Source organism: Bombina bombina, chromosome 1 (assembly GCF_027579735.1).
Source record: "Bombina bombina isolate aBomBom1 chromosome 1, aBomBom1.pri, whole genome shotgun sequence".
Lineage (NCBI taxonomy): Eukaryota > Metazoa > Chordata > Amphibia > Anura > Bombinatoridae > Bombina > Bombina bombina.
The window spans coordinates 869,529,958-869,555,031 of record NC_069499.1 but is presented as its reverse complement, the minus strand read 5'-3'; the positions used below and the strand labels follow the sequence as shown (position 1 = coordinate 869,555,031).

General features: G+C 40.6%; 1 protein-coding gene across 3 annotated transcripts in view; it reads left to right on the top strand.

Moving 5' to 3' along the window:
• The window catches only part of ADAT1 (adenosine deaminase tRNA specific 1), a 202,926-nt gene that overhangs the window by 159,010 nt on the left and 18,842 nt on the right, over positions 1-25,074 (top strand). For 2 of the 3 annotated variants that reach the window (XM_053699525.1, XM_053699524.1), the window contains exon 10: positions 17,369-17,531. In XM_053699525.1, the coding sequence (XP_053555500.1) occupies positions 17,369-17,501 (133 nt within the window). In that variant the 3' untranslated portion in view covers positions 17,502-17,531. Of the gene's footprint in view, positions 1-17,368; positions 17,718-25,074 lie in introns of those variants that run through there. The other variant, XM_053699523.1, reaches the window with a different exon arrangement.

Genomic DNA, 25,074 nt, shown 5'->3' with positions numbered 1-25,074 from the left:
GATGTTCAAGCCTTTGTTCAGGCTCTGGTTAGAATCAAGCCTGTTTACAAACCTTTGACTCCTCCTTGGAGTCTCAATTTAGTTCTTTCAGTTCTTCAGGGGGTTCCGTTTGAACCCTTACATTCCGTTGATATTAAGTTATTATCTTGGAAAGTTTTGTTTTTGGTTGCAATTTCTTCTGCTAGAAGAGTTTCAGAATTATCTGCTCTGCAGTGTTCTCCTCCTTATCTGGTGTTCCATGCAGATAAGGTGGTTCTGCGTACTAAACCTGGTTTTCTTCCGAAAGTTGTTTCTAACAAAAACATTAACCAGGAGATAGTCGTGCCTTCTTTGTGTCCGAATCCAGTTTCAAAGAAGGAACGTTTGTTGCACAATTTGGATGTAGTTCGTGCTCTAAAATTCTATTTAGATGCTACAAAGGATTTTAGACAAACATCTTCCTTGTTTGTTGTTTATTCTGGTAAAAGGAGAGGTCAAAAAGCAACTTCTACCTCTCTCTCTTTTTGGATTAAAAGCATCATCAGATTGGCTTACGAGACTGCCGGACGGCAGCCTCCTGAAAGAATCACAGCTCATTCCACTAGGGCTGTGGCTTCCACATGGGCCTTCAAGAACGAGGCTTCTGTTGATCAGATATGTAAGGCAGCGACTTGGTCTTCACTGCACACTTTTACTAAATTTTACAATTTTGATACTTTTGCTTCTTCTGAGGCTATTTTTGGGAGAAAGGTTTTGCAAGCCGTGGTGCCTTCCATCTAGGTGACCTGATTTGCTCCCTCCCTTCATCCGTGTCCTAAAGCTTTGGTATTGGTTCCCACAAGTAAGGATGACGCCGTGGACCGGACACACCTATGTTGGAGAAAACAGAATTTATGTTTACCTGATAAATTACTTTCTCCGACGGTGTGTCCGGTCCACGGCCCGCCCTGGTTTTTTAATCAGGTCTGATAATTTATTTTCTTTAACTACAGTCACCACGGTATCATATGATTTCTCCTATGCAAATATTCCTCCTTTACGTCGGTCGAATGACTGGGGAAGGCGGAGCCTAGGAGGGATCATGTGACCAGCTTTGCTGGGCTCTTTGCCATTTCCTGTTGGGGAAGAGAATATCCCACAAGTAAGGATGACGCCGTGGACCGGACACACCGTTGGATAAAGTAATTTATCAGGTAAACATAAATTCTGTTTTTTGTTATTCTGCACTTCTAACAAATCAATAAAAATTATTTCATCTAAAATCTTTACAATATACTCCTTTATTTTGCCCCCTTTTCTTGTAATTTAACTCTGAAATTGTTGGTTTTCTATAATGTAATGTGTGCTGCCATGTTTGAACTAGGGCTGGGCAATATGGGGGGGGGGGCGATTTTTACGTCAGCACCCCTTGTAATCCCCATAAGCCCCATCAGCTCCCACTGTAACCCCCCATAAGCACCCCCTTTAACATCATAAGCACCGCCTGTAAACACCATCAGCCCCCAACCCACATAAGTCCCAGCGCACCCCCCTCCCTGTAACCCACATCATCCACAGCGCACCCCCCTCCCTGTAACCCGCATCAGCCTCAGTGCAGCCCCCTTCCTATAACCCGCATCAGCCACAGAGCTCCCCGGTAAGTCGGCCCCCCTCTCTGTAACCCGCATCAGGAACAGCGCTCCCCGGTAAGTCGGCCCCCCTCCCTGTAACCCGCATCAGCCACAGCGCAACCCGGTAAGTCGGCCCCCCACCCTGTAACACACATTAGCCACAGCGCACCCCCTCCCTGTAACCCGCATCAGCCACAGCGCGCCCCAGTAAGTCGGCTCAATGTCGCAAGGCGGGCACGGCAAGTCAGCAGTCTTCATGTACGTCATAGGTGACATCAAATGGGGCGGGGCTATAAAATCTCATACTCTCGCGGTTTTAAAACTGCGGCGATTAATTGCGGATTAAAATCGTATCCGCGATTAATCGTGCAGCCCTAGTTTGAACTTAAGTTTTCCCTTCATTAGGAAAATTAGGGACAGATAAGCAATAAAAGACACTGTCCAAATAAGTCTGTGTGGAACATTGGATTATATAAAAAGGTTTCCACACAGCCTTGTTTACACACAGATAAATAGAAAATGTGTTCATCTATGACTATGCCTATTACTTTATAGAAACTAAAGTACTTTCTATTAACTAAACCTTTACACTTATATTTTCAATATTTAAACATCTAATTGTAAAAGGAATCTACATATTTTTCTAAGGCTAATCTTTGCTTTGAATACATCATTATGTCTAGAATCTATTGTAACATCCCTTTTAGGAACAATAACAAGGAAACCTCTGTCCTATCTATCATCAGCAATAAGCTGTAGGGGGGTTTCAAACATATATTAAATAACTTAAATGCTCTGTAATGGTTACAAGTCACATTTATTATATCTCCCAGAGATCAAGTTGTCACTTACAAGTCTGTCATCACACATTCCAACCTAAAGTAAACATTTCAGTTGATGCATCAGCCGGTTGAACGGCTTTAGTATAAACAGTGACTAGAGCAGCATGGTTTCTGCAATCTAAAATGTATTTCCTTCCATAAGGCAGGGAGAGTCCACAACTTTATTCCTTACTGTTGGGAAAATACAACACCTGGCCACCAGGAGGAGGCAAAGACACCTCAGCCAAAGGTTTAAATATCCCTCCCACTTCCCCTATCCCCCAGTCATTCTTTGCCTTTCATCACTATAGGAGGTGGCAGAGAAGTGTCAGAAGATTTGGATAGTCCTGTAATGGGTATGTTCCCTTCGAGAAAGGACTGGGGTTATAAGTAATCATCTCAACCTCTCAGTGAGAGTGTTGATGAAAGTTAGAGTCTGGAGATGCAGGGAAAGTTTTTCTGCGAACCCATCCAGACTGTCACTAACAGCTCCTGAGCAATCAGTGTTGACGAGTTTCACTGCTTGCTGCTACACACTCAAGTCAATGTCAGAAGCGCTGCTGCAAGACACTTAAGAGGCTGTGCCTGTTCCACAGCATGAATCCTGGAGGGTAAGACCGTTTTTTATATATACAATTTAAAACGCTATACAGGGTCACAGTGTGGCTCCTTTATACCTCTATAGGATCAAGGGTTAATATCTCCTTCAGGGAGATTATTTAAGAAGTTTGGGGATTTATATCTGCTTAATGTGAGAGTTTTATTTTTGTTTTGTTTTTTAGACTCATAGACTGTGTGTTTTTTGTCTTGGAACAAACAGGTTTCACTTTCGTTTTTGAAGTGTTACGCAGCTTATAATAGCTTGGCGCCCTTTTTCATAGCAGGGGAAGTCCTGTGTTATGTACCTCGTGACCGGGTGCGGTCCCTTTCATTCCTAAGATCCTGCTGCAGACATCACTCCTGTGGAGAGCGTTTTCACTGTTAGCTGTCTAGGTCTAGGAGGTGGTGAGTGCCCCAGCCACTGGGAGTATTAAGGTGCCATTTTTTAAATAAAAGTGTTTCTTTTTAATTGTCCTTCGGTGGGCAAAGCTATGGAGGACTCTGATACTACATTAGAAGGTTCCGCTCCTTCTGTACTGATTAATAATTTCTGTTTATATTGTGAGGAGGCTGTGGTTTGCCCGCCTGCTCAATTTTGTTCCATTTGCCTAAACACTGTTCTAAAGTCTAAGAAGGGAGACAAGCCTGCTAATACTCATAGCACTATTAACCCTTCTGAGCCGTCTACTTCTCAGGAATCTGGGTCCCGAGAAATTACTACCCTTTCTACATTACCCTCTCCACATGCAGTTCCCCGCGGCTCAACTAATCCTCCATCTGGAGGGGGCTTTTTTCCAGCGGACTTTACCACGCGTTTACAATCGACGGTGTCTGCAGCCCTTACTTCGCTCTAACAAATGCAAGAGAAAGGTTAAACATAGTTCTCCTGACCTAGAGTCATCTAAATATTTGTAGGATTTAGCTACTATATCCCAGCTATCCGAGGATGAGTTAACCTCTGTAGCTTTAGAGGGTGAACTTTCTGAGTCAGAGACTTCAGTTACTTAAGCGGAGGAACCTTCCTTTAGATTTAAAATTGAGCATCTGCGTTTATTATTAAAGGAGGTTCTGTCTACTCTAGAGGTTCCAGAGGCTACACTCCCTGAGGAGCCTAAGATCCCTAAATAAGACAGGGATTACAAAGATAGGAAGGTCCTTCTGACTTTTTCTGTGCCAGTTAAGATGGCGAACATTATTAGTAACGATTGGGAAAGAGTAGGAACTTCTTTTTCTCCTTTGTCTACTTTTAAAAATGTATTCCCGGTCCCTGACTCTCAGTTAGATTTGTGGGGCTCCATCCCTAAGGGTGGATGGCGCTATCTCTACGCTGGCTAAGCATACTACTATCCCTCTGGAGGATAGTTCTTCTTTTAGAGAGCCTATGGATAAAAAAATGGAAACTTTTCTGAGGAAGATGTTTCAACATACAGGATTTTTATTTCAACCGGCAGCAGCTGTAGCCGCAGTTGCTGGAGCAGCTACCTACTGGTGCAACACTCTGTCAGAGCTCATTGAGGTGGAGACTCCCCTTGAGGATATTCAGGAGAGAATTAAGGCACTGAGAATTACTAACTACTTCATCTGTGATGCAGATTTGCAGATTATTCGCATAAATTCAAAGGCTGCTGGCTTTGCGATTCTAGCCCGCCGGGCTCTCTGGTTGAAGTCTTGGTCTGCGGATATGACTTCTAAATCCAGACTCTTTTCTCTTGCCTTCAAGGGGAAGGTTTTATCTGGTCCAGGGCTGGACTCCATTATCTCTATGGTTACCGGAGGCAAAGGTGCTTTCCTACCGCAGGATAAGAAGAATAGGCCTAAGGGACGGCAACTGTCTAATTTTCGTTCAAGTCACAACAACAGCAGTCCTCTTCCAAGTCCAAACAGACTAAGAAGCCCGCCAAGAATAAATCGGCATGAAGGGGCAGCCCCCGATCCGGGACCGGATCAAGTAGAGGGCAAACTGTCTCTTTTTTCAGATGTTTAGTTCTAGGATGTATAGGATACTTGGGTCCTGGAGGTTGTATCTCACAGATAAAGGATAGGATTCAAGTCTCATCTGCCCAGGGGCAGATTCCTACTCTCCAGTCTTTCGACAAGAACAGAAAAGAGGGCTGCCTTCTTAGGTTGCGTACAGGATCTCTCCTCACTAGGAGTTATTGTCCCTGTACCTACAGCAGAAAGAGGTTTGGGGTTTTTTTTTCAAACCTTTTTGTGGTTCCAAAGAAAAAGTAAACTTTTAGTCCAATTCTGGACCTAAAGTGCCTTAACAAGTTTCAAGATGGAGACAATATGGTTAATACTGCCTCTGGTTCAGGAAGGATAGTTTATGACCACAATAGACCTGAAGGATGCATACCTTCACATCCCAATTCACAGGGAACATTTTCAGTTCCTGATGTTTGCTTTTCTGGATCAGCACTTCCAGTTCATAGCTCTTCCGTTTGGCCTAGCTACTGCTCCAAGGATAGTTACAAAGGTTCTGGGAGCTCTTCTAGCCATTGCCAGAACATGAGGTATTGCAGTTGCTCCTTACCTGAATGATATCTTGGTACAGGCACCATCTTTTCGTCTAGCGGAAGAACATTCGGGGGCCCTTCTCAGTCTTCTTCGATCACATGGATGGAAGATAAACTTGGAAAAGAGTTCTCTTACTCCAAGTACAAGGATGAATTTCCTGGGAACTATAATAGACTCCATATCCATGAGAATATTCCTCACAGATCAGAGACGTTGCAAACTAACTTCTGCATGTCTTGCCCTCCAGGCCTCCTCGAGACCCTCAGAGGCAAAGTGTATGGAGGTAATCGGACTCATGGTGTCCTGCATGGACATCATTCCTTTTTGCCAGATTCCATCTCAGACCCTTACAACTATGCATGCTAAGACAATGGAACGGCGACCATTCAGATCTGTCTTAACAGATTGTGCTGGACAACTTGTCGAAAGACTTGCTCTCCTGGTGGCTCTGTCCAGACCATCTGTCCCAAGGCAAACGTTCTTTTTGAGACCGTCCTGGGAGATTGTGACTACGGATGCAAGCCTTTCCAGCTGGGGAGCCATCTGGGGTGCCAAGAAGGCACAAGATCTGTGGACTCAGGAGGAGTCCTCCCTTCTGATCAATATTTTGGAACTCCGGGCAATCTTCAATACCTTTAAGGCTTGGCCCCTTCTGGGTTCGTCCCAGTTTATCAGATTCCAATCAGACATTATAACCTTGGTTGCCAATATCAACTATCAAGGGGGAACGAGAAGTTCCTTGTCGATGAGAGAAGTATCCCAGATACGCTGTCAGAGATCCTCATCCTAGGTGTGGACAACTGGGAAGCAGACTTCCTCAGCATGCAATCCTTTCACCCGGGGGAATGGTCTCTCCACCCTGAGATCTTTGCAGAGATATGTAGCAGATGGGGGATGCCGTAGATACCCCTCATGGCTTCCCAGCTCAATGCCAAACTCCCCAAGTACGGGTCGAGATCGAGGGATTCTCAAGCTGTTCTAATAGATGCCCTAGCGGTTCCATGGAGGTTCAGACTCATATATCTGTTTCCTCCATTACCTCTTCTCCCTCATGTGGTGGCCCGCATCAAACAGGAGCAAGCATCTGTGATTCTAATTGCTCCATCCTGGCCTCGGTTGGTTTGCGGATCTGGTGGGGATGTCCTCATCTTTTCAGTGGAGGTTACCTTGTCGCAGAGATCTGTTGATACAGGGTCCCTTCGTTCATCAAAATCTAGATTCTTTGAGGCTGACTGCGTGGAGATTGAAGCTTAGTCTTAGCCAAAAGAGGGTTCTTTGAGAGTGTTATCGACACTGGTTCAAGCTCGTAAGCCAGTTACTCATATCTACCATAAAGTGTGGAGGACTTACTTTTACTGGTGTGAAGAGCATGGCTTTTCCTGGCATAAGGTTAAGGTTGCCAGAATTTTATCTTTTCTCCAGGATGGACTGGAGAAGGGCCTATCTGCTAGTTCCCTGAAGGGACAGATATCGGCCCTGTCGGTGTTACGGTACAAGAGATTGGCTGAGCTTCCGGATGTGCAGTCCTTTGTTAAGGCTCTGGCTAGGATCAGACCTGTGTTTAGATCTGGGGCTCCGCCTTGGAGCCTCAATCTTGTTTTTAGTGTTTTGCAGCAGGCTCCGTTTGAGCCTATGCATACGGTTGACATTAAATTGTTATCTTGGAAGGTTCTTCTTTTGTTGGCTATTGCCTCTGCGTGCAGAGTTTCTAAAATTTCTGCTTTGCAAGGTGATCCCCCTTATCTGTTTTTTCATGCTGATAAGGCAGTTTTATGCACTAAAGTAGGGTTCCTCCCTAAGGTGGTGTTGAATCGTAACATTAATCAAGAAATTGTTGTTCCTTCCTTGTGTCCTAATCCTTCTTCAATGATGGAACGTTTGCTTCACAACCTAGATGTGGTTCGTGCCTTGAAATTATATCTTCAGGCTACTAAGGAATTCAGACAATCTTCTTATTTGTTTGTCATCTATACGGGGAAGCGTAAGGGGCAGAAGGCTACTATGATTTCCCTATCCTTCTGGTTGAAGAGTGTCATCCGCTTAGCTTATGAGACAGCGGGATGACAGCCTCCTGAGAGGATAATGGCTCATTCCACTAGAGCAGTGGCTTCCTCTTGGGCTTTTAAGAGCGAAGCCTCAATGGATCAGATTTGTAAGGCGGCTGCCTGGTCCTCCTTACACACCTTTTATAAATTTTACATGTTTGATGTGTTTGCTTCGGCTGAAGCAGCTTTCGGGAAAAAGGTTTTACAGGCTGTGGTGCCCTCAGAATAGGGTCCGCCTCTTTTTTCTCTTTCCTCCCGTTATTCATTCAGTGTCCTGTGGAGCATGGGTATAGTTTTCCCAAAAGTAGGGAATGAAGTTGTGGACTCTCCCTGCCTTATGGAAGGAAAACATAATTTATGCTTACCAGATAATTTCCTTTCCTTCCTGGCAGGAAGAGTCCATGACCCCATCTGTAATTTATTTTTTGATGGGTGCCTCCCTTTTTATATTTTTTTCTTCTGGCACCTTTTTATACCCTGATGTTTCTCCTACTTTTCCTTGTTCCCTCAGCAGAATGACTGGGGGATAGGGGAAGTGGGAGGGATAGTTAAGCCTTTAAAAGGTCAAAGTACAACCGCTACAGTTGGCGTTCTGCTGGGAAGAGGGGTGTTGCAAGAAGCTGACATCGTCAGTATGCAACCACAAACTAGGCCTTAAGCTTCAAGCAAGGTGCAAAGCCCAGGGAAGCGGGAACCAACCGCTAAGAACAATTAGTACAGAAAAAAAGCTGCACAACAGGTCCAAGATAAAGAAAACAGGTTTATTATAAAAAATAAGACCTAGAAAGACATGGACAGGTAGGTAGTCTGACGCGTTTCGCGCTCCCTAGTGAGCTTAATCATAGACTCAATTATGGTACAACACATTCATCTTTAAATAAGGCTGTAGTTGCCCTCACATTTGCCAGTAGTTCATACATCAACTAAAATACAAGCAATATTTAAAAACAAAATGAAATACACATAAATTACAGTGACTTATTTCCAGTTTCACAAATCAGCTTAGGGTTGTTAAAGATGTTATTCTAAATTTAATACTTATCATAATATAATATAGCCTTAAACATGATATGATGCACATTGTTACCATTTAGTTAAATTCAAAATTTAGACTAAGATAAGTACTTATTATTATTATTATAGGATTACCTTGGAGGAAATCAGGTAAAATAACCATGTTTACTAATCAGCTGATTATTTCACCTGTGCTCTAAATTAGAGGACAGGTGAAATAATCAGCTGATTAGTAAACATGGTTATTTGCAGATATCCATATATATGAATATCCCTTTGGCGCCTATCAAAGGATGGCAGAGGGGAAAGAACTTGGTGATAAGGACTAAAAAACTTGGTGTTTATACCAATGTGAGAGTGTGGGCAAAATCCCAAAGTTTAGAACTAGTGTGGTTAAAATGTACAATATTTTAATATGTTGGCAAATTTGAAACACATTTTTTGTATCACACATTTTTGTATCCTTTTTTGGAACCACGGATTTTTTCCTTTTTGATTTTTCATTTTTGTATTTTTGATCAACACAGGATTTAACACCATTTGAACTTTTAATTTCCACACGTAGGATTTGGACACTATCACCTTGTGACATTTACACGCAGGACCACTAGCACTTTATATATTATTATCCCAGGATTGATTGAAGCCTAAGGACAATCTTTTCATCCTCATATTGATTCATCTTTTTGTCTCATATCTGATGCACAGTGCAACACTAATGTCATAAGATTCATTGTGAAATAGATTTATTGTTTTTAATATCTTTGCTAGATTAACTGTTAAAAAGCCTGAATAAGAGATTTATTGTTTTTAATATCTTTGCAAGATTTATTGTTATATATCCTTGCATAATTTTTGTGTATTTTTGTGGATTTTTATACAGCTGTTGTTTATCATGGATCCATGATTTATAGAGATATATATCTATATTTTATATTTTGTATTTTATTTTTATGTGATTCTGTTTTTATGGTATATTGTTTCAAATTTGCCAACATATTAAAATATTGTACATTTTAACCACACTAGTTCTAAACTTTGGGATTTTGCCCACACTCTCACATTGGTATAAACACCAAGGCCTAGATTTGGAGTTTGGCGGTAGATGGGCTGTTAACGCTCCGCAGGCTTTTTTCTGGCCGCACCATAAAATTAACTCTGGTATCGAGAGTTCAAAAAAATGCTGCGTTAGGCTCCAAAAAAGGAGCGTAGAGCATTTTTACCGCAAATGCAACTCTCGATACCAGAGTTGCTTACGGACGCGGCCAGCCTCAAAAACGTGCTCGTGCACGATTCTCCCATAGGAAACAATGGGGCTGTTTGAGCTGAAAAAAAACCTAACACCTGCAAAAAAGCAGCGTTCAGCTCCTAACGCAGCCCCATTGTTTCCTATGGGGAAACACTTCCTACGTCTGCACCTAACACTCTAACATGTACCCCGAGTCTAAACACCCCTACCCTTACACTTAATAACCCCTAATCTGCCGCCCCCTGCATTATATTATTAACCCCTAATCTTCCGCTCCGTAAACCGCCGCAACTTACATTATCCCTATGTACCCCTAATCTGCTGCCCCTAACACCGCCGACCCCTATATTATATTTATTAACCCCTAACCTGCCCCCCACAACGTCGCCGCCAGCTACTTACAATAATTAACCCCTAATCTGCCGAGCGGACCTGAGCGCTACTATAATAAAGTTATTAACCCCTAATCCGCCTCACTAACCCTATCATAAATAGTATTAACCCCTAATCTGCCCTCCCTAACATCGCCGACACCTAACTTCAATTATTAACCCCTAATCTGACGACCGGAGCTCATCGCTACTATAATAAATGGATTAACCCCTAAAGCTAAGTCTAACCCTAACACTAACACCCCCCTAACTTAAATATAATTTAAATCTAACGAAATTAATTAACTCTTATTAAATAAATTATTCCTATTTAAAGCTAAATACTTACCTGTAAAATACATCCTAATATAGCTACAATATAAATTATAATTATATTGTAGCTATTTTAGGATTAATATTTATTTTACAGGCAACTTGGTAATTATTTTAACCAGGTACAATAGCTATTAAATAGTTAAGAACTATTTAATAGTTACCTAGTTAAACTAATTACAAAATTACCTGTAAAATAAATCCTAACCTAAGTTATAATTAAACCTAACACTACCCTATCAATAAATTAATTAAATAAAATACCTACAATTACCTACAATTAACCTAACACTACACTATCAATAAATAAATTAAATACAATTCCTACAAATAACTACAATTACATAAACTAACTAAAGTACCAAAAATAAAAAAGAACTAAGTTACAAAAAATAAAAAAATATTTACAAACATAAGAAAAATATTACAACAATTTTAAACTAATTACACCTACTCTAAGCCCCCTAATAAAATAACAAAGACCCCCAAAATAAAAAAAATGCCCTACCCTATTCTAAATTAATAGAGTTAAAAGCTCTTTTACCTTACCAGCCCTGAACAGGACCCTTTGCGGGGCATGCCCCAAGAAAATCAGCTCTTTTGCCTGTAAAAAAAAACATACAATACCCCCCCCCCCCCCAACATTACAACCCACCACCCACATACCCCTAATCTAACCCAAACCCCCCTTAAATAAACCTAACACTAAGCCCCTGAAGATCTTCCTACCTTGTCTTCACCATCCAGGTATCACCGATCCGTCCTGGCATCCGGTGCTGAAGAGGTCCAGAAGAGGCTCCAAAGTCTTCCTCCTATCCGGCAAGAAGAGGACATCCGGACCGGCAAACATCTTCTCCAAGCGGCATCTTCGATCTTCTTCCATCCGGTGCGGAGCGGGTCCATCTTGAAGCAGCCAACGTGGATCCATCCTCTTCTTCCGGCGTCTCCCGACGAATGACGGTTCCTTTAAGGGACGTCATCCAAGATGGCGTTCCTCGAATTCAATCCAATCGGAATTAAGGTAGGAATATTCTGATTGGCTGATGGAATCAGCCAATCAGAATCAAGTTCAATCCTATTGGCTGATCCAATCAGCCAATCAGATTGAGCTCGCATTCTATTGGCTGATCGGAACAGCCAATAGAATGCGAGCTCAATCTGATTGGCTGATTGGATCAGCCAATCGGATTGAACTTGATTGTTTGGTTTATTTTTAGGGGCGTTTGGGTTAGATTAGGGGTATGTGGGTGGTGGATTGTAATGTTGGGGGGGGGGTATTGTATGGTTTTTTTTACAGGCAAAAGAGCTGATTTTCTTGGGGCATGCCCCGCAAAGGGCCCTGTTCAGGGCTGGTAAGGTAAAAGAGCTTTTAACTCTATTAATTTAGAATAGGGTAGGGATTTTTTTTATTTTGGGGGTCTTTGTTATTTTATTAGGGGGCTTAGAGTAGGTGTAATTAGTTTAAAATTGTTGTAATATTTTTCTTATGTTTGTAAATATTTTTTTATTTTTTGTAACTTAGTTCTTTTTTATTTTTGGTACTTTAGTTAGTTTATGTAATTGTAGTTATTTGTAGCAATTGTATTTAATTTATTTATTGATAGTGTAGTGTTAGGTTAATTGTAGGTAATTGTAGGTATTTTATTTAATTAATTTATTGATAGGGTAGTGTTAGGTTTAATTATAACTTAGGTTAGGACTTATTTTACAGGTAATTTTGTTATTATTTTAACTTGGTAACTATTAAATAGTTCTTAACTATTTAATAGCTATTGTACCTGGTTAAAATAATTACAAAGTTACCTGTAATATAAATATTAATCCTAAAATAGCTACAATGTAATTATAATTTATATTGTAGCTATATTAGGGTTTATTTTACAGGTAAGTATTTAGCTTTAAATAGGAATAATTTATTTAATAAGAGTTAATTAATTTCGTTAGATTAAAATTATATTTAACTTAGGGGGGTGTTAGTGTTAGGGTTAGACTTAGCTTTAGGGGTTAATCCATTTATTATAGTAGCGGTGAGCTCCGGTCGTCAGATTAGGGGTTAATAATTGAAGTTAGGTGTCAGCGATGTTAGGGAGGGCAGATTAGGGGTTAATACTATTTATGATAGGGTTAGTGAGGCGGATTAGGGGTTAATAACTTTATTATAGTAGCGCTCAGGTCCGCTCGGCAGATTAGGGGTTAATAAGTGTAGGCAGGTGTCGGCGACGTTGAGGGGGGCAGATTAGGGGTTAATAAATATAATATAGGGGTCGGCGGTGTTAGGGGCAGCAGATTAGGGGTACATAAGGATAACGTAGGTGGCGGCGCTTTGCGGTCGGCAGATTAGGGGTTAATTATTGTAAGTAGCTGGCGGCGACGTTGTGGGGGGCAGGTTAGGGGTTAATAAATATAATACAGGGGTCGGCGGTGTTAGGGGCAGCAGATTAGGGGTACATAAGGATAACGTAGGTTGCGGTCGGCAGATTAGGGGTTAAAAAAATGTAATCGAGTTGCGGCGATGTGGGGGGACCTCGGTTTAGGGGTGCATAGGTAGTTTATGGGTGTTAGTGTACTTTAGGGTACAGTAGTTAAGAGCTTTATGAACCGGCGTTAACCCAGAAAGCTCTTAACTCCTGCTATTTTCCTGCGGCTGGAGTTTTGTCGTTAGAGCTCTAACGCTCACTTCAGAAACGACTCTAAATACCGGCGTTAGGAAGATCCCATTGAAAAGATAGGATATGCAATTGACGTAAGGGGATCTGCGGTATGGAAAAGTCGCGGCTGAAAAGTGAGCGTTAGACCCTTTAATCACTGACTCCAAATACCGGCGGTAGCCTAAAACCAGCGTTAGGAGCCTCTAACGCTGGTTTTCACGGCTAACGCCGAACTCTAAATCTAGGCCCAAGTTTTTTAGTCCTTATCACCAAGTTCTTTCCCCTCTGCCATCCTTTGATAGGCGCCAAAGGGATATTCATATATATTGTTTGCTACCTCGGTGGCTACTAGGTGCCACCACCCTTAGGCTCACAGGGGCTAAGTTGGCGCTGGTCCAAACCCACACCTATTTGCAGATATCCTCAAAATGTGGCCTTAGGACATGTTTGAAAACTAGTGTTTTAGACTGTCTGCCAGATGGTGGTCAGGAGTGTGGAGGGGAGAATGCTGTTTGGGAGGGATCAGGAAGTAGTTGTGTGTAAAAAATTTCTGTGAGAAACACAAAGTTTGCGAAAAAGTTAACAATTTTTTTTAAATGATCGTATTTGGCTATGAAACAGTGGAATGAAATATACCAAAATAGGCCCAAATCAATACCTTGGGTTTTCTTCTTAAAATATATATAGTTTTGACAGGTAAATAAAATAAAAAAAAACAAGGCTCTATTTCTGTATAAATGGAGTGATAGCAAAAATGCTAAAAATTCTTGGTATTTTGGGCAAGTTTTTCTCTGAAATTACCTGTAACAAAGGAGTTGAAATGATATGCTGTATCTAAATTACAAAAGAAAATAAAGTTAATAAAAAGACAGTATAAAACCCAAAAATGTTCTTTCATGATTCAGATAAAGCAAAAAATAAACACTATCACCAGGTGCTGCACACTCACAAGATGATTTCTTTATCCTCATCTGATATTTATGAATATCATGACAGTACAAAAGCTAACATTAAAGGGATGTTACAAGGATAGTAAAGTCAAAATTTAATTTTCATGATTCAGATAGAGCACACAAATTTACCATTTATTTCTATTATTAATGTTGCTTAGGTCTCCTGATATCCTTTGTTAAAAAGTTATCCTAAGTGAGCTCAGAGGAGCACACGTGTCCTTAGCCATTAGGCAAGTGTTTGCAAAAATGCTTAAAACAATGTTATATATATATATATATATATATAGTTGCAAACTCTGCTGTCCAGAGTATTTGTAGCATTATATGGCAGCAGTTTTGTTTGTAACCATTTATAACATTGCTATAAACATTGTTGCAAACACTGATGCTAGATGGCAATAGACACGTGCACACGCCTGAGCTCACCTATGGTTACTCTTTAACAAAGGATACCAAGAGAACTAAGCAAAATGGGTAATTGTTGTAAACTGAAAAGCTGTTTAAAATGCTATGCTCTATCCAATCCATATAAGTTTAATGTTGACTTTACTGTCCCATTAAACAGTATTTTATTGTTGTAATAAAAAAGTACTAAGAAGTTGCTTATACTTACTATAAATCATTGCAATATGTATTATTCATCTATTTAAATGGATTTGACCTTTTATTTATTTTTTACACTAAATTTGTGCAGTGTCTTGTACTTCCTGTCACAGTCCTACAAGGAGGAGGTGGCATTACAGGAAGCTTTATCTTAGCCTGATGTCATAAAACGTCTGGGCTTGCGAATAGACTAGATAACAGGGAGTCAGATTTGCTCATGTCCAGAACTGACAGAAGAAAACTTAGGTTTTGAAAATGCTCTGCTCTTCTCACACTGGGGTCAGAGCTACACTGAGAATTTCTAAGTGATAATTTTTCAAGAAAACAAGTAAGAGGAAGAGTAGGAGAAACATCAGGGTATAAAAGGTGCCAGAAGAAAAACAAAAGAGCCGTCCAAACAAAGAATAATTTAGGGGCGGGTCGTGGACTCTCCCTGCCAGGAAAGAAAGGAATTTATATTGTTCCTGTTTTTTTACTTGTCATAAAAGTTAAATTTTTAATTTTTCAAATAGATGCAGAACATCCTCTGTATCCATACAAACCTTTATTCTCTGTGTTGTGATCAACAATCTCCAATATTTCGAGTAACAAGACACACTTTACATTGACAAATAATTCCAGGTCACATGCTTTTTTAAAGGTATATGAAAAACACTTTTTTTTTTCATGATTCAGATAGAGCATGCAGTTTTAAGCAACTTTCTAATTTACTCCTATTATCAATTTTTGGTTCAGAACCCTGGGTAGCGCTTGCTGATTGGTGGCTATATTTACCCACCAATCAGCAAGCACTACCCCGGTGCAGAACCAAAAATGGGCCACCTCCTAAGCTTACATTCTTGCTTTTTCAAATAAAGATATGAAGAAAAGTTGATAATGGCAGTAAATTACAATGTTGCTTAAAATTGCATGCCGTATCTGAATCATGAAAGAAAAACAATGGGTTTCATATCCCTTTAAGATGAATCATAATGTTAGTTGCATTTAATAAGTGATCAAATACATACATTAATAATGCTTCAAAATTAATTAAAGTCTGAAAAGTTGTGTTACTGTCTCCAAGCTGTGTGCTTCTGATTTCGGTCATATTGTTTAGTAAGTTGCCAAGTACCACTGATCTGTATTCTCCAAATCAATTATTTACAGCAATATAAGAATTATTAGAAAAAATACCTAATTAATTTAATTAATACTGGGGATAATACCCACAATCAGCTAAAAAATGAAATTAAGTAGAAAACAGATTGACTTTGTAAAGGATCATATTACTCAATTTTCAGGATACATGCATTTAAAACAACCAACTTTCCATTTTTCCTGGGAAATTACAATTTTTTGGATTCCTGTCCTAAGCCAGTCCCTTGTTCAATTCAGTTTGTTTAGTTTATGAATATTTTGTACAGTGAAGTCCTCCCATCACAGAGGTCGCTGTGGCATTAGTCTCATTGCTGCCTTACAGTATGTTTTTTTTCCAGTAGCTCTCTGTTAAGTTCTGATCCATGCAATGTGATATATAATACCAGGGAGGGTAGGAGGCAAAGGGTGAGGAAGTAAGGCATCTCAGTAGTGTTACACAGTTTGGAACATGTTTCATTTCCTCCACGTATATACTGAGGTTTTGCTTAGCTGGAATTCACAGAGCATACAAAATACCTTTACAGTAAGTACCAAAATAAGCAAGCAATGGTTAAATATTAACATTTAAACATCTGTATAGCAGAATACTACAAAGCACCCTAGTTTATATAGATGTTAGAGAGCGTGAAATGAAATAGATATTACCTCAATATGTTTAGCTCCTGTCTCAATATACTGTATGTAGATATGTTGAGGACTAGTTTTGAAGATTTACTTTTGCTAAGACACTATTAAAAGTTTCACAAGGAGGTGGCATTTTATGAGGTAACTACATATGCTGCAGTGATTGCTGGCAATAGGTTAATAATCCCAGAAACACCTCAATATATCTGGATTTTTGTTCTATGACAATTATGTTCTAGAAAGTAAGAGAGGTGATAAGGAGCTTGATGATTTAACCTGCATTACAGCACTATAGCAATGCATAAATAAAATGCTATAATATGTTAGAACAATTTTATTATTGCACTATTGACTTCATATAACCATGTGTTTTTTACCCTGCAAAGTGATTGAACACATAATTAAAGTATTTTCCAAAGCAACAATGCACTGCTGGGAGCTAGCTAAATATATACGGTGAACGCTACCCATTGACAGCTAGCTCCCAGTAGTGCATTGCTGCTGCTGAGGATATGTACATATCCATTTCAACAAAGGTACCCAAGTATTAGTGAATTTAAAAATGGCATGCTCTATCTGAATCATGAAAGTTTAATGTTAACTTTCCTATAAGCAGTCAGTATGGCTAAATCATACTACTAGAATTTTATTTGCTTGTTGAGGGGTGGATTGAAGTGGGTGGGGCTATGAAAACTATACATGGGCATGGCTCTGCTGCAAACTGTCCCTGGAAAAAAAAATGCAAAATGTTCGCAACTATGAACACAGCACTAATACATTTTGAAACTTTCTTTTTTAGGTAATTTTGGAGTATTATGTTCCTTTAATACAGTGCTTTTCACTTTTTTATTCTGTTTACCTTAGCAACACAGAACTGAAGACCTACTGTGGTTATAAAGAGGCTGTTACCCCTTACCAGGAGGCCTGGAATCAACTGCGTGAACAAGCATTCAAAGCCTGGATCAGAACGCCACGCGATTACCTGCAGTTTACATGACAGCACATGCTAAATTTGCTATATCAGAAGGTAAAATAAAAAAAATACCGAAAAAAATAGGAAGATTTTTTTTTTTTTTTTTAAAAACTAGGTAATTTTCTAAGTTAATGTTAAACTGGTCTTTGTTGTATCTGAGTTTATATTCTCTATATATTGAAAATAAAATGGGTCATAATGCTAAGACGACAATAAAGTATATATAATGTGCATTTTAAACCTACCAAAAACTTTTTTTCTTCTAGCAAAAACAGAATTTATGCTTACCTGATAAATTACTTTCTCCAACGGTGTGTCCGGTCCACGGCATCATCCTTACTTGTGCGATATTCTCTTCCCCAACAGGAAATGGCAAAGAGTACCAGCAAAGCTGGTCACATGATCCCTCCTAGGCTCCGCCCACCCCAGTCATTCGACCGACGGATAGGAGGAAATATATATAGGAGAAACCATATGATACCGTGGTGACTGTAGTTAGAGAAAATAATTCATCAGACCTGATTAAAAAACCAGGGCGGGCCGTGGACCGGACACACCGTTGGAGAAAGTAATTTATCAGGTAAGCATAAATTCTGTTTTCTCCAACATTGGTGTGTCCGGTCCACGGCATCATCCTTACTTGTGGGAACCAATACCAAAGCTTTACGACACGAATGAAGGGAGGGAGCAAATCAGGTCACCTAAATGGAAGGCACCATGGCTTGCAAAACCTTTCTCCCAAAAATAGCCTCCGAAGAAGCAAAAGTATCAAATTTGTAAAATTTGGCAAAAGTGTGCAGTGAAGACCAAGTCGCTGCCTTACATATCTGGTCAACAGAAGCCTCGTTCTTGAAGGCCCATGTTGAAGCCACAGCCCTAGTGGAGTGAGCTGTGATTCTTTCAGGAGGCTGCCGTCCGGCAGTCTCATAAGCCAATCGGATAATGCTTTTAAGCCAAAAGGAAAGAGAGGTAGAAGTCGCTTTTTTGACCTCTCCTTTTACCAGAATAAACAACAAACAAGGAAGATGTTTGTCTGAAATCTTTAGTAGCCTCTAAATAGAATTTTAGAGCACGGACTACGTCCAAATTGTGTAACAAACGTTCCTTCTTTGAAACTGGATTCGGACACAAAGAAGGTACAACTATCTCCTGGTTAATATTTTTGTTGGAAACAACTTTCGGAAGAAAACCAGGCTTAGTACGCAAAACCACCTTATCTGCATGTAACACCAGATAGGGCGGAGAACACTGCAGAGCAGATAACTCTGAAACTCTTCTAGCAGAAGAAATTGCAACCAAAAACAAAACTTTCCAAGATAGTAACTTAATATCTATGAAATGTAAGGGTTCAAACGGAACCCCTTGAAGAACTGAAAGAACTAGATTTAGACTCCAGGGAGGAGTCAAAGGTCTGTAAACAGGCTTGATCCTAACCAGAGCCTGAACAAATGCTTGAACATCTGGCACGGCTGCCAGTCTTTTGTGAAGTAAAACAGATAAAGCAGAGATCTGTCCCTTTAGAGAACTTGCAGATAATCCTTTCTCCAAACCTTCTTGTAGAAAGGATAGAATCTTAGGAATTCTTATCTTGTTCCATGGGAATCCTTTAGATTCACACCAACAGATATATTTTTTCCATATTTTATGGTAAATTTTTCTAGTTACAGGCTTTCTAGCCTGAATCAGAGTATCTATTACAGAATCTGAAAACCCACGCTTTGATAAAATCAAGCGTTCAATCTCCAAGCCATCAGTTGGAGGGAAACCAGATTCGGATGTTCGAATGGACCCTGAACAAGAAGGTCCTGTCTCAAAGGTAGCTTCCATGGTGGAGCCGATGACATATTCATCAGGTCTGCATACCAAGTCCTGCATGGCCACGCAGGAGCTATCAAGATCACCGAGGCCCTCTCCTGATTGATCCTGGCTACCAGCCTGGGGATGAGAGGAAACGGTGGGAATACATAAGCTAGGTTGAAGGTCCAAGGTGCTACTAGTGCATCTACTAGAGTCGCCTTGGGATCCCTGGATCTGGACCCGTAGCAAGGAACCTTGAAGTTCTGACGAGACGCCATCAGATCCATGTCTGGAATGCCCCATAATTGAGTTATTTGGGCAAAGATTTCCGGATGGAGTTCCCACTCCCCCGGATGGAATGTCTGACGACTCAGAAAATCCGCTTCCCAATTTTCCACTCCTGGGATGTGGATCGCAGACAAGTGGCAGGAGTGATCCTCCGCCCATTGAATTATCTTGGTCACTTCTTTCATCGCCAGGGAACTCCTTGTTCCCCCCTGATGATTGATATATGCAACGGTCGTCACGTTGTCTGACTGAAACCTTATGAATTTGGCCTTTGCTAGTTGAGGCCAAGCTCTGAGAGCATTGAATATCGCTCTCAGTTCCAGAATGTTTATCGGGAGAAGAGACTCTTCCCGAGACCATAGACCCTGAGCTTTCAGGGATTCCCAGACCGCGCCCCAGCCCACTAGGCTGGCGTCGGTCGTGACAATGACCCACTCTGGTCTGCGGAAGCTCATTCCCTGTGACAGATTGTCCAGGGTCAGCCACCAACGGAGTGAATCTCTGGTCTTTTGATCTACTTGAATCGTCGGAGACAAGTCTGTATAATCCCCATTCCACTGTCTGAGCATGCACAGTTGTAATGGTCTTAGATGAATTCGTGCAAAAGGAACTATGTCCATTGTTGCAACCATCAATCCTATTACTTCCATGCACTGCGCTATGGAAGGACGAGGAACAGAATGAAATACTTGACAAGAGCTTAGAAGTTTTGATTTTCTGACCTCTGTCAGAAAAATCCTCATTTCTAAGGAATCTATTATTGTTCCCAAGAAGGGAACTCTTGTTGACGGGGACAGAGAACTTTTTTCTTTGTTCACCTTCCATCCGTGAGATCTGAGAAAGGCTAGGACGATGTCCGTATGAGCCTTTGCTTTTGACAGGGACGACGCTTGAATCAGGATGTCGTCCAAGTAAGGTACTACTGCAATGCCCCTTGGTCTTAGAACCGCTAGAAGGGACCCTAGTACCTTTGTGAAAATCCTTGGAGCAGTGGCTAATCCGAATGGAAGTGCCACAAACTGGTAATGCTTGTCCAGAAAAGCGAACCTTAGGAACTGATGATGTTCCTTGTGGATAGGAATATGTAGGTACGCATCCTTTAAATCCACGGTAGTCATAAATTGATTTTCCTGGATAGTAGGTAGGATCGTTCGAATAGTTTCCATTTTGAACGATGGTACCCTGAGAAATTTGTTTAGGATCTTTAGATCCAAAATTGGTCTGAATGTTCCCTCTTTTTTGGGAACTATGAACAGATTGGAATAAAATCCCATTCCTTGTTCTCTTATTGGAACTGGATGTATCACTCCCATCTTTAACAGGTCTTCTACACAATGTAAGAATGCCTGTCTCTTTATTTGGTTTGAAGATAATTGAGACCTGTGGAACCTTCCCCTTGGGGGTAGTTCCTTGAATTCCAGGAGATAACCTTGAGAAACTATTTCTAGCGCCCAAGGATCCTGAACATCTCTTGCCCAAGCCTGAGCAAAGAGAGAAAGTCTGCCCCCCACTAGATCCGGTCCCGGATCGGGGGCTATCCCTTCATGCTGTTTTGGTAGCAGTGGTAGGCTTCTTGGCCTGCTTACCCTTGTTCCAGCCTTGCATTGGTTTCCAGGCTGGTTTGGGTTGTGAAGTATTACCCTCTTGCTTAGAGGATACAGAATTAGAGGCTGGTCCGTTTCTGCGAAAGGGACGAAAATTAGGCTTATTTTTAGCCTTAAAAGACCTATCCTGTGGGAGGGCGTGGCCCTTTCCCCCAGTGATGTCTGAAATAATCTCTTTCAAATCAGGTCCAAATAATGTTTTACCTTTGAAAGGAATGTTAAGCAATTTTGTCTTGGAAGACACATCCGCTGACCAAGACTTTAGCCAAAGCGCTCTGCGCGCCACGATGGCAAACCCTGAATTTTTCGCCGCTAATCTAGCTAATTGCAAAGCGGCATCTAAAACAAAAGAGTTAGCCAATTTAAGTGCTTGAACTCTGTCCATAACCTCCTCATACGAAGATTCTTTACTGAGCGACTTTTCTAGTTCCTCGAACCAGAAACACGCTGCCGTAGTGTCAGGAACAATGCATGAAATTGGTTGTAGAAGGTAACCTTGCTGTACAAAAATCTTTTTAAGCAAACCCTCTAATTTCTTATCCATAGGATCTTTGAAAGCACAACTATCTTCGATAGGAATAGTAGTGCGTTTGTTTAGAGTAGAAACCGCCCCCTCGACCTTGGGGACTGTCTGCCATAAGTCCTTTCTGGGGTCGACTATAGGAAATAATTTCTTAAATATAGGGGGGGGAACAAAAGGTATGCCGGGCCTTTCCCACTCTTTATTTACTATGTCCGCCACCCGCTTGGGTATTGGAAAAGCGTCGGGGGGCACCGGAACCTCTAGGAACTTGTCCATCTTACATAATTTCTCTGGAATGACCAAATTGTCACAATCATCCAGAGTAGATAACACCTCCTTAAGCAGTGCGCGGAGATGTTCTAATTTAAATTTAAATGTCACAACATCAGGTTCAGCTTGATGAGAAATTTTTCCTGAATCTGAGATTTCTCCATCAGACAAAACCTCCCTCATGGCCCCTTGAGATTGGTGTGAGGGTATGACAGAACAATTATCATCAGCGCCCTCCTGCTCTTCAGTGTTTAAAACAGAGCAATCGCGCTTTCTCTGATAAGTAGGCATTTTGGATAAAAGATTTGCTATGGAGTTTTCCATTACAGCCGTTAATTGTTGCATGGTAATAAGTATTGGCGCACTAGATGTACTAGGGGCCTCCTGTGTGGGCATAACTGGTGTAGACACAGTAGGGGATGATGTAGTATCATGTTTACTCCCCTCATTTGAGGAATCATCTTGGGCAATATCATTATCTGTGGCATTACTGTCCTTACTTTGTTTGGACACTATGGCACAATTATCACATAAATTTAAAGGGGGAGACACATTGGCTTTCATACATATAGAACATAGCTTATCTGATGGTACAGACATGTTAAACAGGCTTAAACTTGTCAACAAAGCACAAAAAACGTTTTAAAATAAAACCGTTACTGTCACTTTAAATTTCAAACTGAAAACACTTTATTACTGAATATGTGAAAAAGTATGAAGGAATTGTTCAAAATTCACCAAAATTTCACCACAGTGTCTTAAAGCATTAAAAGTATTGCACACCAAATTTCAGAGCTTTAACCCTTAAATTAACGGAACCGGAGCCGTTTTCAAATTTAACCCCTATACAGTCCCAGCTATATGCTTTGCTGAGACCCAACCAAGCCCAGAGGGGAATACGATACCAAATGACACCTTCTAGAAGCTTTTTTAGTGATTCTTAGATCCTCACACATGCATCTGCATGCCTTGCTCTCCAAAAACAACTGCGCAGTAATGGCGCGAAAATGAGGCTGAGTCTATAACTAGAAAGGCCCCCAGACTAAAAAAGGTGTCCAACACAGTGCCTGCCGTTTTTTAAACGTTCCCCAAGATTATAATGCCAATTATAAGCTACAATCTGCATAATATGCCCCAATAAAGCAATCGTTTTAGCCCATAAAAATGTCTACCAGTTTTTAAGACCTTTTTTAAGCCCTTTATTCTTTTATATTTGACTAAGAAAATGGCTTACCGGTCCCCATGAGGGGAAATGACAGCCTTCCAGCATTACATGGTCTTGTTAGAAATATGGCTAGTCATACCTTAAGCAGAAAGGTCTGCTAACTGTTTCCCCCAACTGAAGTTACTTCATCTCAACAGTCCTGTGTGGAAACAGCAATCGATTTTAGTTACTGTCTGCTAAAATCATCTTCCTCTTACAAACAGAAATCTTCATCCTTTTCTGTTTCAGAGTAAATAGTACATACCAGCACTATTTTAAAATAACAAACACTTGATAGAAGAATAAAAACTACATTTAAACACCAAAAAACTCTTAACCATCTCTGTGGAGATGTTGCCTGTGCAACGGCAAAGAGAATGACTGGGGTGGGCGGAGCCTAGGAGGGATCATGTGACCAGCTTTGCTGGTACTCTTTGCCATTTCCTGTTGGGGAAGAGAATATCCCACAAGTAAGGATGATGCCGTGGACCGGACACACCAATGTTGGAGAAATGTATTAATATAACTTTTTTTTACTTCTAATAAAATTCTAAATAAAGAAAAAAAAGAATAAATCAATAAGGAAATACTTTCAGCACAGCGGCATATGACTAACTTTTTCTCAGACATTTTTAATCAAGTTTATAAATTGAATAACATTAAAACAATAACTCCCAACATTTGGGTCTAGGCAATAGGGACTCAGGAGGTTGAGTTGGGCCATTGCCGTTTTATGGGCGAGGCCATGTTGAGAGGCAGTGTGTCATGGGTGGATAATGGATGGTATCATTGGTGTGTCTTGTCAGTGGGTGTTTCCGGGTGGTCCATGAGCATGTCTGATATTTGGGTGGGGCTAAAGGGAATTGCAAATAGGGATGTATGGTGGTCTCAGAGAGACATAGCTTGGAATTAGAGACTGTCCCTCTCAAATAGGGACAGTTGAGATATCTGTAAACCCCACACACTCCAATGACATCTGGTTTAGAGCCATATTCTCCAAAAGTATGTTTATATCAAATAACAAACTATGCTCCCCAGGAAGCCAAAAAAACAAAACCTATTTAGGCCGTTTGCAGCATTTTGAAAACCTAGATGACAGATTTTGCTCTTTGGCCTCTCTAGGGAGTGTGGGACAAAGCGCACGTTTTACTCAAACGCAAGAGGTGTTTAATGCCCTTTTAATATCCAATTGCACCTCAAAATACAGAAACTGTGCATTTTTATTAGATTGCAGTAGCAATTAGCGCTCCGAAAATTAACCAATCCCTGGTTAATTTTTAAAATGTCCCCCAATTGTCCTCAAAATACAGTGTAGTGTTCTTTATTAAAGAATAAAAATAGTAGCATCTTTATCTTTTAATAAAGTAACTGCACAGAGCAGTTATAAAGGTCTACAGTTGACTGGTCTGGGGTGTTAGAAATAAAAACGGCACTGAAAAGTGCCTTTAAATAGCGGTCTATAGAGAACTGTGTGTTCCTATATATATATATATATATATACACACATACACATACCTACTGTACATACATATACACACACACACATGTATATTTATGTGTTAATGTGTGAGATATATATATATATATATAACTAGAAATGATCACCCAAATATAAGCAATTTCTATATCTTGGCCCATACACTGGGTATTACTTACCAGTGAGACCTCCTCTCCAGAGGGCAATGGACAAAACTAACCACTTCCCTCATTTACACATACAGCCTCTAGTGGGACACCACCCCTTCTTCCTCCTAGTGAGGTCCAGCCAAAATGGGTGAACCAGGCAAAAGGGGGGGAGCCTGGTAAGTATTACCCAGGGTATGGGCCAAGATATAGAAATTGCTTATATTTGGGTGATCATTTCTAGTTATCTTGGCCCCACTGGTAATACCAGTGAGAGAATACAAAGCA